The 21,934-nt window shown below is 37.2% G+C and overlaps 1 protein-coding gene across 3 annotated transcripts in view; it reads left to right on the forward strand.

Moving 5' to 3' along the window:
* myo6a (myosin VIa) overlaps positions 1-21,934 on the forward strand; it is a 66,618-nt gene that overhangs the window by 32,630 nt on the left and 12,054 nt on the right. For all 3 annotated transcript variants that reach the window (XM_077219626.1, XM_077219627.1, XM_077219628.1), the window contains exons 11-27: positions 2,021-2,201; positions 3,424-3,568; positions 3,749-3,906; positions 4,147-4,238; positions 5,471-5,543; positions 5,685-5,812; positions 5,897-5,992; positions 8,217-8,387; positions 10,242-10,280; positions 11,618-11,711; positions 13,168-13,298; positions 13,395-13,472; positions 13,743-13,872; positions 14,249-14,339; positions 16,123-16,273; positions 17,239-17,447; positions 18,070-18,148. In XM_077219626.1, coding sequence (XP_077075741.1) covers positions 2,021-2,201; positions 3,424-3,568; positions 3,749-3,906; positions 4,147-4,238; positions 5,471-5,543; positions 5,685-5,812; positions 5,897-5,992; positions 8,217-8,387; positions 10,242-10,280; positions 11,618-11,711; positions 13,168-13,298; positions 13,395-13,472; positions 13,743-13,872; positions 14,249-14,339; positions 16,123-16,273; positions 17,239-17,447; positions 18,070-18,148 — 2,046 coding nt within the window. The remainder of the gene's footprint in view (positions 1-2,020; positions 2,202-3,423; positions 3,569-3,748; positions 3,907-4,146; positions 4,239-5,470; positions 5,544-5,684; positions 5,813-5,896; positions 5,993-8,216; positions 8,388-10,241; positions 10,281-11,617; positions 11,712-13,167; positions 13,299-13,394; positions 13,473-13,742; positions 13,873-14,248; positions 14,340-16,122; positions 16,274-17,238; positions 17,448-18,069; positions 18,149-21,934) is intronic.

A 21,934-nucleotide genomic window follows, 5' to 3' on the forward strand; every position in this document is an offset into this window, starting at 1 on the left:
CAGGCTTGTGATTGTCATGAGAGGTTGGGTAAAAATCATGATGGTACAAGAGTTTACTTGAGGTCATCACTGAATGTTCACACCTGAAGAGAGTCGTGATCCACACCCACTGAAAGACAACAGCCACAACGACACTGCTGTTTATGATGAGGATCGAGCCGCAACGAATCCCAAAAATTCAATTGCTGCGCTTGGATAATTCAAGGAACTTAATACCCAGTTCTGGCATGAAACTGTAGATGGTGCTGGCTGATAAGTCTTTGACTCATTTGGTAGCGATCACATCATTATCTACATGGCACAGCTGATTGGTTGCTGTTGCATCAGAGTCCAATGAGCTGCAGCTTAACATTCAAATAAATACCGGGGTGTTGCTGGTAGCAGTATGCAGTGCGCTTTCAAAAACCCTCCTCCTTCCCCAGCTCCACCTGTATAGGTCTGCTAAATCATGTTTGTTACATGCTCACAGACATGTTTGTGAATGTATTGCCATTAGCAAGTCTCAGTACTTGCTTCTGCCAATACATTATTGGCAGTAGCCAATACATTAACATCCATATCCATACTTAAAATTCACTTGTTAAAATGTTGAGGACAACAAACCTGCTTTTTTGCACTTTACAGCATAATCAGACATCAAGACTGTAGAAAACCTACATACACTTGCCATTTGTCCTTTTTTGTCAGATGAACTTCTATGACCTGAAATTACCTGAAAGTAAAGTTAATGAATATATATGTATGAATGATACGGTTTGTATATCAGATTAGGCTAGAGATACATTTCAAATGTATTTATTTTTATGTGTCATATTTTTGTCATATTTTTATTTTGGCTTTACCTTTTCAATCAGTTGCGGTGTTTCCATCCAAAGTTGCACATTTAATTGGACTATCGCATAAAACATTTGCGAATAAAGCAGCGTTTCCGTGTGTTTAAGATAACAAAATCATCACTTCCTGGGAAACTGGTGCAAAATATCAGTAATAAAAATGTAAGTTTCTGGAATCGGGGGAGAAACTGTGGCTCTTTTTTCCTCCGTCAAAAAACGGAAGATGAAACACAGCAAACGCTGTCATGTTCTCTTGCGTTCGGATGCTGGTGTTTGGGAACACAATCATCACGCTTCTGGGGGGAATTAAACCAAATCGTTCTGATGACAGACTTTGGTTCAGGTGTTTCAGAGCCACCAAAGCAACATTTGAGATGCTGTGATGCGAGAGTGATGAGTGGTTTGTAAAGCCACAGGGGTTCATGATATTAACAATTTTTCCATTTACCTATTTTTTAATGGAAATTATGCAATAACAACTCATCACTCTGAAGTCACTAGAATGCTACATTTTTGAGCTTTGTGTGTTTGGAGAGTCTAGGAAACTAAACAAAATTACAAAATTAAAATGTACAGCATACCAGGACATTTCGAACCAAGTAGGAGACTAAAGTTGCTCACACATTAGAGAAATTTTACGGGCGAAAAATGTCCATTGTCAATAGTGTAGCGATGTAGAAGCACAGCTCACACACAAGTCACTTTACAAATTTACATGACGACAAACTTGAGCAACTCTTTCCACTTAATATGACTTGACTTTGCCTGCAATATTTCGCTGAATAGTAAATATGAATGCATGCAACTACAAGACCTCAAAGCAATAAGCAAGCACTACAATACAGTAAACTTTACTGTAATTTGGTTGTCTGCAGGCAATTTATAGGGTCTGAGCAAATGCATGTAGGCATATTGGATTTGATCTCAGTTGACAACCTTAACGCAATGAAGTGGTGACTAGGACTGTCACGAGTTTCACGATGTAGCTTTGTGGATATATTTAAAGGATTACGTGGAGTTGGTGTTCTGCTGCCCATGCACTGATGGTTATGCAGTATAGGGTAACAAAACTTTGAAATAAATTGATTCTAGTTGCTGTGCTGAACTTTATGTGCAAACATGATGATAAGCTCACGTGTTTCTGTTCTAACAACATGCCTGTGTCTAACTTGAGCGTTGTTCCTCAGCTTCTGAAGGCCGGTCCTCTGAAAGACCCTCTGCTGGACGATCACGCCGACTTTAACCGAATGTGTGTGGCCATGAAGAAGATCGGTCTGGACGACACAGAGAAGCTCAACTTGTTCAGGGTGGTGGCTGGGGTTTTGCACCTTGGAAACATTGATTTCGAGGAGGCTGGAAGTACCTCAGGTAAACGGAGAGCTAGCTCCTGAATATACTTACTACACCGTTATACACACACACACTGGTCTGGTGCTTACAGTTAAAATACTCTTGTGACTCAGCAAACACTTTTAATTGTCAACCCTGAATCCATTTTAGAGGTTTTGACTAAAGCTAAATTTTAAAATATTAGGTAGGCTTTTATATTGGACTTTTATAGTATTTTTACTTCTAACTCACCGTTATAATAGCCAAGGGATCTGGCATGACATTAAAACGCCAACCAATCAGCTAACTTTGAGTTTACTGTTTGAAAGCTGCCGACAGGGAAAATAATCCAGACTATAGCAGGATCTACACACTTGTACGGTTTATATACATTTGTAACCAGCTGTTTAGTTTTCAGTAAAATTCGTTTCTTACTTACCAGTTAGACAGAACATGTTGCTGTGAGTTTATTTTACATTAAAAAAAATGCTTTCATTATGACTTGCTGTTTCTGACTGAAAACTCACTCGAGCCAGGTGTGGATTAGTGTTGCAACTGTTAAATAAATACTTTTTTGAAATAAAGCACACAAAAAAAATGTATATATATATTTTTAGATTTCAAAATAAGAAGCTTAAGAATTAAAACGCAAATTAGAAATGTTGAGTAACCCTAACCCACTAAATAAAATTAGTTGAAGTACTAAAATTACTAAAACTGTAATTGAAATATAAAAAAACTAAACTGAAACACGAAATTACTTAAATTAAAAGGAAAACTGAAAATATAAAAATAAAAGCTAATTCAAAATATTAATAAATACTACAAGTGTATAATAGTAAAATAACACTAGTTTGGATATCATTGTCACAGCAATAGTCAAACCTGAAATTTGAGAACATCTCAACAGTCCCCACAACGACAGCGGCTTAATAAAGATACGAAATAATACATTAGTCTTTACATAATAAATAATACATACTAAATAATACATTACTATAAAAACAGTGGAAGTCAATGATTGAAAAACAAATGTGTATAAGGTAGGGCAAGATCTGTTTTAAAAGAAAATCTGTTGATTTATTTGACATATTTGATACATATATATTACATAACCGTTCCCTCACAATAAACACGAGGTCACATTAGCCATCAGTTCAATTATAAAGCAGATCTTGATGAAAACGAAGAAAAGCATCTAGGAAATGTTTCTGTATATTGTTGGTTTCTCACTGCACTGCTGTCGATGTGTGTGTTTCAGGGGGATGTGTCTTAAAGAAGACTAGTGGCCAGTCGTTGCAGTTCTGTGCCGAGCTGTTGGGTCTGGATGAGGAAGATCTGCGGGTCAGTCTGACCTCCAGGGTCATGCTCACCTCTGCAGGGGGCGTCAAAGGCACAGCCATCAAGTAAGAGCCAAGTCTCAAGCCTTCTGATGAAGAATTGAACCGAGATGCTTGGAATCCAGTGGAAAACCAATCACAGCCACCAGAGATAATAGCTACACTGAGTGCTTTCCCTTGAGTAGTTCCCAGCGTGAAAAGACACAGTTGGTTTCAATCATGTAATGGTGCTCTTGTCTTCTGCAGGGTCCCTCTGAAGGTGGAGCAGGCCACAAGTGCACGTGACGCTCTGGCTAAAGCCATCTACAGCCGTCTCTTCGATCATGTGGTCACCAGGATCAACCAGTGCTTCCCCTTCGACTCGTCTGCTCACTTCATCGGTGTGCTGGACATTGCTGGCTTTGGTACAAGACCGTCTTTGCTCAATTTTCATTGAGTCACCTGAGCCATTAATGCCATGTGGTTGATCATTCAAATTCCATTTCATGCTGTTAAGATCCTTACACACACACAAAAAAAAAAAAACTTCACTAGCACAACATCTTCAATATAACGAAATATTTGCCATTTGTATTTAGCTTTCCAAATATCAGAATTGAAGCTAACCAACTGTAAAACCTAATTGTTCTCTTCCCTTTCCTCAGAGTATTTTGAGCACAACAGTTTTGAGCAGTTCTGCATCAACTACTGTAATGAGAAACTGCAGCAGTTCTTTAATGAGCGCATTCTCAAAGAGGTGAGATATTCACAACCGCCTCGTCCTGTCACAATTTACACCCATGTATTTTCATATCATCTGTTTTTTTACATGTCAGTTATCTTCCTATTACATTGTCTTTAATATTATATTGCATACAGTAGTTCAAAAATGGATTTGAGACCTTATTGAAAAAGGCTTACAAATTAATACTTATTAGCAAGGATGCATTGGTCTGATCAAAAGTGACAGTAAAGACATTTGTAATGTTTTCTAACATTACTGAGAAAAAAACCCCGGTTCTTTAGAACTTTTTATTCCTCAAAGATTCCTGAAAAAAAAAATATGACAGATTCCACGAAAATATGGAGCAGCACAACTGTTTTCATCATTGATAATAATCATAAATGTTTCTTGAGCATCAAATCAGCATATTAAAATGATTTCTGAAGGATCATGTGACACTGAAGACTGTAATTATGGTGAAAATTCAGCTTTGATCACTGGAATAAATGACATTTTACTGTTTATTCACATTTTTGATCAAACAAATATAGCCTTGCTGAGCAGATGAGACTTTTTTCAAAAACAAAAAATCTTCCCAGCCCTAAACTTTTGAACAGTAGTGTATGTTGTTTTTCTTTCTGCACATATTCGTGTTGCATTATGTATTTGTGTTGCTGTATTCATATGTGTGCAGCGTACAGAGCGTTCATACAAAATTATGATTCATACATTACTGTATATCACACGCATGTATGTATCACCTTTGTGGCAAAACCCTTCTGGCAATCATTTCTGATTTTTTTTTTTTTTTCCATAGAAATATAACATTGTAAATATTCACATGGAGTATTTTCTAAATACATTTATCAACCGCAACAAACTGAAAAGTGATGAAATTACACGAATAGGAATCAGCAATTCACTTACATTGTTCATCAAATGAAACGAATTTGAGTACAGATGTTATCTTAACCAGTGTAAAACAAACCAAACCAAACGTTTTATTCAATCATTCATTCATTTGTATGTCTTTGCTTTTTCTTTTACACATGATTATGGGTGTTTTACATCTTTTGTGGCAGATTTGCCACAAGGTAACTGCATTTTGCTTTAAATAAACAGTGTAGTTTTTACAGAATCAACCAAAATCAAAGGAATGTTTTAGTGGTGCACTGATAAACAAGGTGACATTGTTAGTCGATATCAGCCATTATAAAGCATGAGCTGGACTGATATCTTGTCTGTCGTTTTTTTTTGGTTAACAGGAGCAGGAACTGTATCAAAAAGAAGGTCTGGGAGTAAATGAAGTCCATTACGTGGATAATCAGGACTGTATAGGTCTGTGTCTCATTAAACATGACTCTACGCCACAAAAATATGATGTTTGCACTCTTTTATAAACTAGAAGGCTGAATCTTTTAGCAGCCTAAATGTACTTGATGAGTGCATGAATTTACCTTTGTATCTGCATCTATTCAGACTTGGTAGAGTCGAAGTTAGTTGGCATCTTGGACATCTTGGATGAAGAGAACCGGCTACCTCAACCCAGTGACCAGCACTTTACTGAGACCGTCCACAGCAAACACAAGGAGCATTTCCGCTTGACTGTGAGTCACACTTCACAATAGCCCTCGTTTCAACATCTCATTTGATGTTTAGAGGCTTTAGTTTTTAAATCGCATGTCTCACAGGTTCCTAGGAAGTCCAAGCTGGCAGTGCACAGGAACGTCAGAGACGATGAGGGCTTCATCATAAGACACTTCGCTGGAGCAGTCTGCTATGAAACGGTACATACATACACACACACACACACATTTTTGTTTAACTATATTAGCGAGGACATTGCATAGACTTCCGTTGATTTTATATCAGGATAGTGATTTTTCTCTTGCTTAACCCAAGCTCTACCCCTAAACCTGCTCATCACAGAAACATGTGCAAAACACTAGATTAAAAGAAAAACACATTTCTCTTTCAAACACTTCTGTCCTGATTTCTTCGAGGGGAGGGTTATAGGCTGGTAAATGTTTGGGTTTTTGCAGATCTTTCAATCTAATGGACAGTCTTTCGTGGCTGTTTTAACACATTCGACCACATGAGCATTTACACTATGAAAGCAATCCGGTTTAATGTGTTTTCAACTACCTCTGAAAGTGGACAAGCTCAAAACATTTTAGACCCCGTTTAGTCAGTCAGTCTCCTTCATTTATATAGCGCTTTTAACAATACTGATTGTTTCAAAGCAGCTTTACATTGACAACAGGAAATTAAAGCAACAGAGACTGTTTACAGTAGAAATTAAGTTATTGTCTGGCCGCTAACATGACACCGTTCCAACAGAAAACCTTTAATGCGATTCGGCCGCTCATTTGCACAAAACAGTGCCTGGTGGCTCGAGAACGCAAACCATGAAACAGGCTCCAAGGTACAAGCCTTGAAGAATTTATAATTCAGATTTTTTTATCGCTTCCGCGTAGACACGTGAATCGGAATTATCCCGACAACGTTTTATCAATACAGAGGTAAAGGGAAGGGAAGGAGGCCTTCACAAGGGAGAGACTAGTTGACACTTCACGACTGCGTTGTTGTTGTGTCCAAGCGCAGGTCCTTCATCAGATCCGGATACGGCCTGTATCCGGCGGACTGTGGTAAACCTCGGGATAAACAGAGAGACTAATATTAGCGTAGACACCATCCTTCTTATGATGTAACAAATACATCAGGATTTATGGGAAGTGTTCCCGGTTCTGGCTGACCTAATCTATGCAGCCTAACATTAAATTATAGAAGTTTATAATGTGTTATGTGTATGCTAGGTCAAAGAGATGTGTTTTTAGTCTAGATTTGAACTGACAGAGTGTGTCTGCTTCCCGGACAATGTTAGGAAGACTGTACCAAAGTTTTGGTGCTAAATAGGAAAAGGATCTACCACCAGCAGTCGATTTTGATATTCTAGGTATAATCAACTGGCTGCAATTTTGAGATCGGAATAGACTTGAAGGACTATAATGCGTTAAGAGCTTGCTCAAGTACTGGGGAGCTAAACCATTTAGTGCTTTCTAAGTAATCAGTGATATTTTAAAATTTATACAATGTTTAATAGGGAGCCAATGCAGTGTTGACAGAACCGGGCTAATATGGTCATACTTCCTGGTTCTGGTAAGAACTCTAGCGGCTGCATTTTGGACCAGCTGTAATTTGTTTATTAAGCATGCAGGGCAACCACCCATAAGAGCATTACAATAATCTAGCCTTGATGTCATGAATGCATAAACTAACTGTTCCACATTTGTCATTGAGAGCATATGTCATAATTTATATACATTTGAAGAAATATAGAGCGGAGTATCATTAGCATAATGCCATGCTTCCTAATAATATCTCCTAAGGGTAGCATGTACAGAGTCAACAGCAGCGGTCCTAGTACTGAGCCTTGTGGTACGCCATACTGAACTTTTGACCGATAAGACATCTCTTCATTTACTGCTACTAACTGATAACGGTCAGATACGTATGATTTAAACCATGCTAAGTACAGTTTACACCTGTATTTAGCATCATCCACTTTTGATCCGATCGACCAAAACCCATCTTAATACCAGAGGTAAACAGGGCCTTAGACTACTAAAACTTATATTAAAATGTATAAAAAATAAATTAAAATGTGTACTTGAAACAAAATCTACATTGTGTACAGGCCAACAATTTGCAGGTACAGAGTACACGTGATCGCAAAGTGAAAGTGAAAAGCGACCTGGTGTTATCAGTAATACTGGTGTTGTCACAAGCTCATTTACCGGTGTGAATATTTCCTCACTGTAACATTCCTAGTAACCAACACTAAAATCTGGTCACTAAAATCCTAAAATCACTACTTCACAAACTCTTATGTGTTCATTTATTCCAGATATTGTTTTCACTCTAACTGTTGATCTGCATCCTAGAACAGTGTTTTAAAGTATTGTGATACAATACTTACGTGATACAGACCTTTTTTCCTCTCTCTTTCAGACTCAGTTTGTGGAGAAGAATAACGACGCTCTTCACATGTCGTTGGCGTGTCTGGTGAGCGAGTCGAAGGATAAGTTCATCGGCGAGCTCTTCGAGAACTCTAATCACTCCAAAGACACCAAGCAGAAGGCCGGCAAACTGAGCTTCATCAGTGTAGGCAACAAATTCAAGGTCAGTCTCAAAATCATTAAGTCTCACAGCTGTTTGAAGGAAAAAGCGAACCGATGTGTACAGGAAAAAGCTCAATTCAGTTTGATCAAATGTAAGGTCATAAAAAGTCTGAAATATCCTAAAGTCTCCCAGTAGTCAGTCATTCTATCCCTTAAAACTCATATTTGATCACCAAAATGACAAATGTAAACGGTTAATAATACATAATAAATAAATAATAAATAAAATTATTCACTTGCCTCATTTAGTATATGCGGTTATATGAATATGCAAATGAGCGCCGCCTCCACTCACTCACAGCAGCTCAGAGATCCACTCGTTGATGATCACATGTTGATCTGATTGGTTACAAGGTAGTTTGTGACGTCAGAAACACCAGCGATTTCAAACTGTGTTTTTGTCTTTGGTTCACTGCAGTTTTAAGAACTGACTTATGAATTTGCACATGGTTTGTCTTAAAGCACATTAAAAACACCACATAGACATATAAACAACATTAAATACTTGATTTTCAACACAGGGGGACTTTAAATGGTATAACAAAAGTCTTCATGTAATTTACGAAGTCTTAAATTTGGGGATGTAATAACAGTAATGGTGATACGGGAGCTCACTAGACCACTGATCGCGCTCAACCGGACCGGCTCTGTTCCACTCGGTGTCGAAGAAATCAAGAAGCAGATGTTGCCAGTTGTTCTCGCAAAGATTTTACTAAACATGTTTAATATTTGTGACTATGCTGTGAGGAAGCATTCCCTGTCAAACAGCATTCATGCTTATTTTTCTCATTGTCGAATCTTTTTTTTTCTTGATTGCACATCTTGTTTTGATGTTTCTTTTATATGTATTCTTAAGTTAACATTGCAAGTTAATTGTTTTTAGGTATGCATTTTGTTCTACAGACGGAATAAAGTGAAACCGCATTCTGTAAAAATTCTGAATAAGCAGTGATTTCTCTAATTTTAAAAATAATATTAAGTATTATTTTATTTCGAACTGCAGTCTAATAAAAAATGGTATCTTATGTAGGCTATAAATAACTACACTTGTTTATGCATATTTATTCATTTAAATAGTCTAACAAATAAAATAAACATTATATTTGTGAATAAAAATTATTTTATATACACTCCTGGGCAACAACAAAAAGGGCCAAGCAAAAAATGGCAAAAAATTGTATGACCTTGATCATTCCTCTTTCCATAACATTTTTTTTTTTTTTTGTGCGAAGCCATTCTGCAATGTTCTCCTGTACTCCTAAGCATTAAATGACTTTATCAGAGTGAAGATATCAGACTTTATCACCAGTACCAGCGAAATCTTTAAAAGAGCAGCTGGAAGTAGAAAAGTAAAGACATTTTAAAATAAGAGTTCCAGTGTATTTTGGTCTATATAATTAAAAGTCCTGCATTATGCATAATTTTATATTATTGGTATTTCAATGACACAATAAGCTGTATCTGACATTTCACTCAAGTAAACTCTTGTGGCTTCTCTCTGGGCCGACCCGTTACAGGAAGGAAAGACTAAGAAGATTATTTAACACATTGGTACAATAATCCTTTTATTTTCTTTCTTTAAACACGTTATTATCGCATCAAGAAAAATCTAATATTGATCAACCTCTAAATTCATATGTATTGATATGTTTGTATGCATATATTGAAAACATATCTTGAGTGTTTTAAACGGGCAGTTACCCTGTTTTACAGTTGAATGTGAGCCGCAGCCTGTTTAATAAAGTCAAAGAATCTGAAATATGATTTCATTTGAGGTTGTTCTGTACGGACAAACAGTATTAATGTTATTTGTGCTGGTCTTAAATTTGATGGGTTTTTTTTCTCTCTCTCACAGACACAACTGAATATTCTTCTGGAAAAGCTGCACAGTACTGTGAGTACATTTTTGTTTTACCTTAACATTTTCAGTTTTACCTTAATGTTATAGGCTATATCATTGCTGTCGGGCAGAAACTTGTATCTCCTTGTATTATTATTATTTTTCATAAATCATTACAATTGGTCACTTTTTTCGTCTGTGGTGGTCCGCGTAAATCGCTGTATCATTCATTCAGTCTTTTTTTATTTAATATTGAAAGAAGAAAATTTGAAGTGCCTTTTTCTTTTTTTTCTCCCCCCCCCCCCACAAAAAAACTGAAATTCAGTTTGATTTTTCTTTTTTCTTGTTCTGAGGTAGAAAAATGAATAAACCCTCAAACTGTCAATCAAACCTCATAACTCCATCCCGCCTTAATCATGAATTTAGTGCCACACACAGTTTGGAGCGTCTCTGCTTTCTCTGTTGCTGGTCAAAAACCTTGCAACCTAATATGAGCTTGATTTTGGTAAAATGCTAATAAAATAATGACACATGCAAGTGTATCAACTTTGACACCGCAGTGTGTATTATTATTATTATTATTATTATTTAAAAAATACAGTAAAATGTTATTAGGTTTAATTATTTTGGAAAATACACTTCCTGAAAAGTAGCAGTTCTGGACACAGTGGCGCAAAAACACGGTATGCAGTGCATAAGGGCGCCGGACGGGAGGGGGCGCCATTGTGGCAAAATAATTCTTTGAAAATCTCCTTTAATAAAACTTTATAAATAATCAAAAATTGTTTGTTTTAAAATTTTGAAAGGAAACAATTTTATTTAACTTTTGTTTAGCATTTTAACTGATTATTATCAACTTCTCAACTTCCGACTGCTTTAAGTCTGTCCCATGACCAAAAATGGATATATGTGGGAAGCGTTCTGGGGCGCTGGAAAATATAAAATTATTAGTTTAACCTATTATTTATTTATTTATTTGTCAATGTAAGTCTTTTAAATTGATCAACATTTAACAATGGTTAACTTTGGTTCAACTTTGGGTTTCAGGGCTCCACATTTATGCTTGTTTGCTTCTCCGGGATAAGTGTTTTTTTAATTTATTTTTTGAAAAGGCAAGTGAAAGAGAATTCTACTTGCCTGGCTGGACAAGTAGCTTAAAAATAACTAGGGAAGCATCGTAACGCGAGAATGATTCTGATTGTATTATCTACATTCAGTGTAAAGAGCGATTGAGGTAAATATACTGATCTTGCATACCTCTCAGCAAATGTTATATTGATAGGATGATATATTACACATATATGAGCTCAGGTGGCACAGTAAGATTGTTTGAAAGCGATGATGTGTTTTTCTGATTGACAGCTGGTAATGATTTTGCTGCTGTGTTTCAGGGTTCAAGTTTTGTCCGTTGTGTGAAGCCCAATCTGAAGATGGTCAGCCGTCAGTTTGAGGGGGCTCAGATCCTGTCTCAACTACAGTGCTCAGGTACACACACACTCTCACACACATACACAGACACTCTCTCTCTCTCACACACACACACACGCACACACTCTTTCTGCATTTTTACTGTAATGCAGTTCGTTGTTGTGGGAAGGAGGAGGCGGGAACCGGCGAACATTTAAAGACTTCAATAACCAAATAAATAACCAAATACAAAAGTAAAGTAAAGACAGCAGCCCCTCACGGACGTCTGCTTCCACATAACAAAACACAACATAAACCCAGGCCTGTCCTCTCTCGCGCTTCACTGTCGTCGCTCCTCCTTTTATGCTTCCGCTCCTCCATGAGAGATATGAGACGTAGGTGTAGGCGTCACGTAGGTGAGATGTCGCTCATCATTAATCACACGCCGCTCTCTCACGGCTCTCAGCCTCGTCCTGCTTGTCACATTTACATTTTCAAAAAAGCTCACTCTGTATGATTTATAAGCTGTTTTCCTCAAGGAGATTACAACATGTCCCCACAAGGACAAGGATTTCAGATATTGCCATCTTTGTGGGGACATTTTGCCCCTATAATGTAGAGTTTACCAGGCCCCCCACACACACACACACACACACGGTGCAGAGTGATTTGCCAACATAACTGCCAGTCTCACTGCATTGTGTTTTGATTTTGCACTTTCATGTTCAAAACACAACATAAACCCAGGCCTGTCCTCTCTCGCGCTTCACTGTCGTCGCTCCTCCTTTTATGCTTCCGCTCCTCCATGAGAGATATGAGACGTAGGTGTAGGCGTCACGTAGGTCAGATGTCGCTCATCATTAATCACACGCCGCTCTCTCACGGCTCTCAGCCTCGTCCTGCTTGTCACATTTACATTTTCAAAAAAGCTCACTCTGTATGATTTATAAGCTGTTTTCCTCAAGGAGATTACAACATGTCCCCACAAGGACAAGGATTTCAGATATTGCCATCTTTGTGGGGACATTTTGCCCCTATAATGTAGAGTTTACCAGGCCCCCCACACACACACACACACACACGGTGCAGAGTGATTTGCCAACATAACTGCCAGTCTCACTGCATTGTGTTTTGATTTTGCACTTTCATGTTCAAGTTTAAATGGATGTGTCCTGCGGTGTGACATGCTAAAATCCTCCTAAAACTGTGAAACATCATTTTTTATTATTTATTATGAATGCAGCTTTTATGACCTCATTTTAATTGATAGACTACAAGGAAAAACTGTAGCATGATATTCATCTTGTTATGGTGAAGATGGGAAGCTCATGGCATGCTAAGCATTAACTACCTATTGTTTCATGTTACAAGCTTTTACAGACACAAAGAGTCTTTGCTATCAAAAACATCTAATTGACATTTAAGTCAGAGTTTGCAAGCCGACAGCTGGACTGTTACATGTCAAAAGCATTCTTGCATTCTGTCTGTCAGGATCCAATGCATCATAAGCTCATTATCATGTGTGTTTTCTCAGGAATGGTGTCTGTCCTGGATCTGATGCAGGGCGGCTTCCCCTCGCGAGCACCCTTCCACGAGCTCTACAACATGTACAAGCAGTACATGCCCTCCAAACTGACCCGACTCGACCCGCGCCTCTTCTGCAAGGTGTGTGTCACACCAGGACACTTACACAGCGGAAACACGCCTGCAGGATGACACTTCACTAGATTGTTCACATTGTTTTTTTCTTCTCCTCAACAGGCTTTGTTCAAAGCTCTTGGCCTGAATGAAAATGATTATAAATTTGGTTTGACAAAAGTTTTCTTCAGACCTGGAAAGGTGATGTATTTTTATAGAATATATAATTTTATTTTTTATCCATCCATCCATCCATCCTTCCTTTTATCCTTCCATCCATCCATCCATCCATCTTTACTGTGTCTTCATTTTAAGATGTATGGCAATAGCACAACTTTATATCTTAATAGCACAATATCCCTTTCTGCCATTTTTTCTTTTCCTTTAGATTTTGGGATGAATATGGAATGACTCTGATTGGTTTAACCCTGATATGTCTTTATGTGATGTGAATATCCTTTTTTGTGTCAGTTTGCAGAGTTCGATCAGATCATGAAGTCAGATCCGGATCATCTGGCTGAACTGGTGAAGCGTGTGAATAAATGGCTGATCTGCAGCCGCTGGAAGAAGGTGCAGTGGTGCGCCCTGTCCGTCATTAAACGTACGTAACAAACGACCTACCATTGGGACCTGACGTGTACAGACACCTACAGAGGACGACAAATCTGTGATAATTAAAAAGAAGGGAAAAACGGTCCATCCTTTGTTTAGATTTAGTCTCTGCACACTTTGGACTTTCATTTGACTGTGATGCATCATGGGATGATTTTAAACACTTCTGAAGGAGTTCCCTTGTATGCTGTACACTTGCTGGCTGCTTTTAAAAAATATTTTTTAAAAATAAAATGATATGAATACAAATGAATGAAAGAATAAATACAGAAATTAACATAAGAATAATAAAAGCAGTACGTAATTACAGAACTGTTTGAAAAAATAAAGGACTAACCCTTATTTGTTCATTGTTGCTCTGTCAGTGAAGAACAAGATGCTGTACCGAGCCACGGCGTGTATCCAGATGCAGAAGACGGTTCGAATGTGGCTGTGCCGGAGAAAACACAAACCACGGTGGGCGGCACCTCCTCTCCTCTCCACTGTTCACTGTATCCACTGAAGATACTAGTGACAGGCTGTCAGTTACTACAGCAAATCACTTCAGCTCATGTGGGACACTAACACGTTTACAAGGGAAGTCTAGATGGCAACTTTGTAAATAAACTTTTAGTGTTAATGAAAATTAACACTTTACTAAATGTTCCATTAGTTAACTGCATTAGTTAACATGAACTAACACTAATCAATACTACTACAGCATTTATTAATCTTAGTTAATGTTAATTTCTACATTTACTGATACAGTTTTTAGTAACACTTTAGGGTTAACTAGTTGCATATTAGCATGCATATTACTAGGACATTAGTACTTATAAAGCTTATTTTGCATGACCATATTCTACATCCCTTAATCCACCCAATACCTAAACTTAACAACTACCTTACTAACTATTAATAAGCAGTAATTGAGAATTAATGAGCAGTAAAGTGAGAATTGGACCCGAATCTAAAGTGACCCATTTTTTTAACCCATTAGTTAATGCACTGTGAACTAACATTTATTTTTTATTAATAACATGAACAATGAGCAGTGTATTTTTACAGCATTTATTAACCTTTGTTAATGTTAACTAATGCATTAACTAAAGTTAACAAGTGAGACCTTATTGTAAAGTGATACCAACATTTAAACGATGCAAATATCACACTGTTATCATATAACTAACACTAAGAAATGTTGCCATTGGATTGCTTTGATGGAGTCATTTAACCTGTCTATGTAAACTTATATATATATATATATATATATATATATATATATATATATATATATATATATGTATATTATATATGATGTCATGACCAGTTTAAAAACATAAACACGGTTACGTTTTGTTTGGTAAAGCGTTAAACAAACTGCACCCACATTTACAACATTGTAACATTGTTATTAACACGTGACCAGAAGTTCGTACACTACTGTTCAAAAAATTGGGGTCAGTAAGATTTTTTTAATGTATATATATATATATATATATATATATATATATATATATATATCCAGTATATATATATATATATATATCCAGTATATATATCCCTTACAAATCTTAAAAATCTTATTTTAAAAATTGAATTAATCAACAGTGACAGTAAAGACATTTATAATGTTGCGAAATATTTCCACTTCAAATAAATGCTGTTCTTTTGATTTAATACTCTTTCTGTTCACCAAGGAATCTAAAAATATGAAGCAGCAAAACTGTTTTCAACATTGATAATAATCATAAATGTGTCTTGAGCATCAAATCATCATATCAGAATGATTTCTGAAGGATCATGTGACACTGAAGACTGGAGTAATTATGCTGAAAATTCAGCTTTGATCAGAGGAATAAATTACATTAAAATAGATTACAATAGAAAACAGATTTATATTGTAATACTTTTTCACAATATTACTGTTTTAACTGTTACTTGATCACAGGAATATATTATAATTTATAATATATTCACAACAGAAAACAGTTGTTTTAAATTGTAATATTATTTCACAATATTACATTTACAGTTTTGTTTTTTGTTTTCAAATAAATGCAGCCTTGGAAAAAGTCTATCCGACCCCAAACTTTTGAATGGTAGTGTATTTGAAATAATTTTTTGTGGTAATCATCAATATATATCAGACATTTCATACTGTAGAACTGTTGAAATAATCTTATGGAAGTGAAATTACACACCGCAGCATTAAAAATCTGCCAGCATTAATGTAATTGTCTGTGTTTGTGTGTGTCAGGATCGATGGGCTGGTGAAGGCTCGTAACCTGAAGAAGAGTATGGAGAAGTTGAATCAGGTGGTGTCCGGACTCAAGGAGGGAAAACAGGAAATGAGCAAACACATGCAGGAACTAGATTCCTCTATCAATGCCCACATACTCAAGATAAAGGTGTGTGTCAGAGAGAAGGACCTATCTTGAGCAGCTCAAATTCCCTGAAACTCCTGTAGATAAAGAAGTGTGTCCTGTACTGCATCGGTTCCCAACAGGGGGGTCTTAGCCCACCAGGGGGCCTCAGCGAGCTCTTTGGAGGGTCGCGTCATATTTTGAAAAGTGTTGAACAGTGAGCATTAAAGCAGCAGTCCGTAACTTTTTTTGTGTTAAAAATTTACTCAATTTATATAATGAGCGAGTACATAATGAATCCATTTTCCAAACCGTGTTTTTGTCTTATCCTGAGTCACTATGGTACACCTATAATAAGTGTTTATATTGGAACTATTTTACACTGGTTCAGGTCGTACCGCTGCGGTGTAGCCCAGTGCCTGCGTGTCTCGTCATACACATAGGGAAGTAGCTCCGGCTACAATGTTCTTTCGCAAGACGCATTATTCTGTTAATAAAAGCATGTTTATTAATCACTAGAGCGCCAAACGATCATATTACATTAGCTAATTTTATTCACGATCCCCTGGCTGACCAAAACAATGGGTTTTCAAGGAGGTCCCAGACACCAGTCATTTTGTAATAGCCTATATTAATAATTTTTTCCCTACACACCAGTGTGAATACTGATATTTTTGTTATTGCATTTCAAATATGGCCAATTAATAGGCTACTCCAAGACTTAATGTTTTTTTAAACTAAAAATTTTTAAATTACAAATGGCCTACTGATGTTTTGTTATAGTATTTTCAATATTATACGCTATTATTTATGCATAAACATATCTGGTTATAGTAATAATCATACTGTTTGTTTAAAAACAAATAATTTTGTCATCCTTGCTGCAAGCTTACAAGAGCGACAATATCATTACATGTGAAGGGGGCCCTAAAATATTTTCTTGGGAAAAAGGGGGTCTCACACAAAAAAAGGTTGGGAACCACTGCTGTACTGTGTGTCTTTCATCATAGAGCACTGTAATGGGCCGCATGGACATCGATCACGAGCACCAGGCTCTGATCACTCGCTCACAGCAGCTGCTCAGCACCATGCAGAAGAAGAAACAAGAGGAGGAGGAGATGGAGCGCCTGAGACGCATCCAAGAGGAGATGGAGAGAGAGAGGAAGAGACGTGAAGAAGAGGATCAGAAGCGCAAACAAGAGGAAGACGATAGACGCCTGTGAGTAGACAAATCACCCACGTAATTTATTCACCTTCATCACTGTACAAACCCGAATGTGAAACAGAAAAGGAGATTTTTTTTTAAGCATTTGCTAGGTATTTGCTCTATAATAAATGTGAATGAAGACCATAAAGTACAATAAAACTATCATAAAAGTTTTGTGCTACATTCTGATGTCACCTGATAGCTGAAAAAAGAGCCAAAGGAAAGTTGCTGCCGTAATTCTGTCGTTGCATATGCAGTGTGGGGGGGAGAAAACAGATTTTAACTAAAGTTGTCATAAAATAAAACTATTTTCTAAGTGTAAGTTATAGATTTTATAGCGAACAATTCATCTATGCATTTCATTTTTTTATTAGTTTTGACCTCGTAATTTCTAATCAAAATGTCATAACACAATCTTCCAGTGAAATAACTTTTTTTGTTGGTGATGTGTACTGGACTTCTCCAATCATTTAGTCCGCTTAAACCCTAAGATGGACAGAATCATGCCCCTTTTCCTATAATACTCAAGTCTCAATAATACTGAAGGACAGATCTGTCGGTACATCTGTTTCATCATTTAAGAGTAATCTTGTCTCCAGCTCAGCTGAAGCTTGCATCTGTCGGTCTGTTTTAGGAAAGCGGAGATGGAGCTGAAGAGAAAACAGGAAGAGGAGGAGCGTAAGAAAAGAGAGGAGGAGGAGAGGAGACTACAGGTGAGCTCAGCATTTTACTCCACATTATTTTTTCCTTCCTGTAGCAGCGTCTAAAACCTTAAACGTGCAATAGCTGATTCTCCACAGAATGTTTTTGTGTTATGCTGGTTGATAGTCTCCTCATATCCTGATAGCAATTACTATGTTCAGTGGTCTAAACATATTTTTATCAATATATATCATCTGTGGAAGGCGTAGGACCATAAAATGTTCATTCAGTCATTGCATTCGGGCTGATTGAAATAACGTGTTCCCTGTCAGTCAACGTGTGTTTGCATACCAATGTTCACACATACCCCTTTTCCACCAAAAAAGAACGGGTTCGGAACTGGTGCTGGTTCAAAGTTGGTTCGGAGTTGGTTCAACTTGCGAACCTCCTCAGAACCTGTTTGTTTTTCCACTTCTAGAGCGCCCAGCGAACGACGTCGTTACGTCACTGTGTACGTCGCTTTACTTCTCAGCTAGAAACGCTTGCAAGTACAACATTACTTTGGGATTATCTCTAACTCGTGAACCAAGAAGGCTTTAAAAACAATTGAAATATGTAAGTCTTTTAATCTTTTCCTTTGATATGTAATCTTTTCTGATTAGTTATGTACACCTGTCTTGTCTTTTTTTTCTCTCCGTTTATTTGTTCTATTTTGTGACTGTTTTCTTCTTTGCTTGCATAATGTTTTCAATAAAAAAAATAAAAAAAAAGCTAGAAACGCTTGCGCCAACTTCAAGCATAACAATTACAATGGCGGACTACATCGTGTTTCTGCAAATGTTTCTCCTGGCTTTGCGGTCAGAAAAGATGTTTAGGACACATCTAAACCCGCCCCCAGCCCCCGACGTAAGCAAGACGTGGTAAAAGAACGGTTCTCTGGTTCTAGTCCAGCAAAGAGTTGGTGCCGCTTTGGAACCAGTTTTCCTGGCCGAGAACCGGTTCTTTGGCTGTCGAAACACAAAGAACTGGTTCGCGCGCAGGCAGCGGCTCCGAACCGGCTCTCAAAACGCTTTGGTGGAAAAGGGGTAACAGATATCATATGTCATTGGCGTGCTTCATGTATGCTGTGCAGACAGAGCGAGAATGGCTGTTGTTTGCGTTCATTATTGTAGTAGCCTAATGTTATTCACTGTAATGTAAAGTTTTCTCACTGGTGAATGACACATGATGTAATCCAATAACGCTGTTTCCGATCGTCTCGTCTGGCTTCTGGGGCCGGTTTCACAAAGATAGACTTTGATTATGGCTTAGATATAGTAGATAGTCAGACTTCAAATAGACATCTAAATCAGACCGTTGCACAAAGCACTTAAGACGCTGACTATCTTAAGTAGGACTACACTGCAGTGCATTCTGGGTAAAATAAGACACTTTTTAAAACAAAAAAACATGGCGGATTGAGTAAGCGCATTCAACCGCTCAGTGCAGTTTACCCCAGCGGAAAATATGTGTTTGTTAGAGGAGTATAACAGTTACAAGGACATTTTACTTGGGAAATTTAGCGGAGAATGTAGTAACAGGAAGAAATGTTTAATCTGGAAAAAGATTGCTACGACAGTTAACAGCGTTAATCAGCGTTAAAAAAAAACCTTTCCCTTCTCATAGCTCTCTCCATAATGTCGTCAGCAAACCACAAATTATGAGCCATTTTCCCTTTTCTTTTGGCTGTTTGTAATGTAACTGATTGTTACTGCTGGTTGCCAAGGTAACAGAGTCTTAGACCTAAGTTAGCCTGGGGGTAAGGTGTCTAATTTTTTGGTCTAAATTAAGTCAGTCATTTTTATTTTTGTGACGCAGTCTAACTTGCATTAGACTAGTTTATGGGCAAATTTTAGTCTTGTCTAACACTATAGACCGGTCTAAAATAGCTTTGTGAAACCGGCCCCTGGTCTGTGTGTTGTGTTTTGGAGGAGACGAGGTTTTGGACGGCGATTTGCAGGGATCGCAGGCTGTCAATGCAATCATGCTAAAGTTAACATTTCCCAGATCACCAATTGCACCTTTAGAGTGTAACTTCGCCGATTTTCAACCCACTTTGTATTGTTACATTGTCAGTAGTAATTGTAAATGAACAATGTTCATTTACATATATTACCAAGAAATTCACATTTACTCGTCAGCAAAAAGACTTTTAACAGCTCCAGGTTTTTCGTGAAAACTACTGATTATACTTTTGTATTTTTGTGTCCCCACTTACCGACAGTGGGATAAACAGAGGGTTGGCGCTCACGAACAGACCATTGTGCTACGTGACAGTGTATAGAGCTCTGCAGTGATAATGTGTTTTTGTAGGCCAACCTGGAAGTTCGCATTTACCCTGGTTCCCTCGACAAAAACCCAATGGGATTGTTCCATTGGCTTTTGGATTATTGCAGAAAATAAGCTCTGTGACCAACAAAAGCTTAGAATTCTTACAATCTAAGTTTTGGTCATCGTTATAATAATAAAAAAATCTCTGAAAGTTTGAGTTATAATAGTTAGCAAGAGCATAGTGAAAGGCCGTGAAATTGAACTAGTGAGTCGATGAGTTTATCTGTTCAGCTGATGATGTTTAATTTAATTCTACAACCGCTGTAGTCACACATACTTGTGAGCAACTTTTCAAGACAAGTAAAAGCTTTAAAAAAATCACAAGAGGGTATTACTGATGTTTATGTTGTCGAATAAAACTTGACAAAAAGTTGTTTTCAGCCCCTATTTAAGGCCTTTAACCAAAAACCCATTTAAATTTTTTTTTGATTTTAGGGCGATGGAACAGGACGTGCTAAAATGATAACTCATTTATTTGTTTTGGACAACAAAAATACATCATCCTTATAGTCAAGTCACGTTAATTTATATAGCGCTTTTAATAATATGGACTGTTTCAAAGCAGCTTTACAGTGATAATAGGAAATTAAAGTAACAGAGATTGTTTTGGCTTTACAGCAGCTCTAGAATAAGGTTATTGTCCAGCTAAAGTTAGTTTGGATTGATTAGTTAGTTTTCATTGAGGGCATATAATGTAATTTAGATATATTTATAAGATGGAACAATGCGATTTTATAGATACTAGACACGTGACTTTCAAATGAAAGATTGCTATCAAAGAGCACACCCAGGTTCCTTACCGACGACGAGGACTTGACAGAGCAGCCATCAAGTGTTAGACAGTTATTCTAGGTTATTACGTGAGGAAATTTTTTGTCCAATAATTAGAATATCTGTTTTTTCAAAATTAAGTAGTAGGAAATTACTAGTCATCCAATTGTTTATATCAGCTATGCATTCCGTTAATTTTGTGAATTGGTAAGTTTCGTCAGGGCTTGAAGAACTATAGAGCCGAGTATCATCAGCGTAACAGTGAAAATTAATGCCATGCTTCCGAATAATATCTCTTAAGGGTAGCATGAACAGCGTGAACAGCAACGGTCCTAGTACTGAGCCTTGTGGTACGCCATACTGAACTTTTGATCGATAAGACATCTCTTCATTTACTGCTACAAACTGATAACGGTCAGATACAGTGGGTATAGAAAAGAATCACCCCCCTTTAAAATAATCACATTTTGTTGCTTTGCAGCCTGAAATGAAAACGGACAAAATATTTTTTGTTTTATTCAGCTGTATTTACAACTTATAACATCCAAGTGAAAGATATAATACCAACTTGTCAGATTTTTTTTTTTACAAATTAAAAAACAGAATCACTGAGTTGGAAAAAGAATCACCCCCCTCCTAAAAATGACTTGTAAACCCAACCAGGTGTAGTTAATCACCTTCTCAATAGCACACAAAGTCAATTGACTTTCAAATGT

The sequence above is a fragment of the Siphateles boraxobius genome, unplaced genomic scaffold (assembly GCF_051911475.1).
Source record: "Siphateles boraxobius isolate OS27281-9 unplaced genomic scaffold, OSU_SipBor_1 8, whole genome shotgun sequence".
NCBI classification, from domain to species: Eukaryota; Metazoa; Chordata; class Actinopteri; order Cypriniformes; family Leuciscidae; genus Siphateles; species Siphateles boraxobius.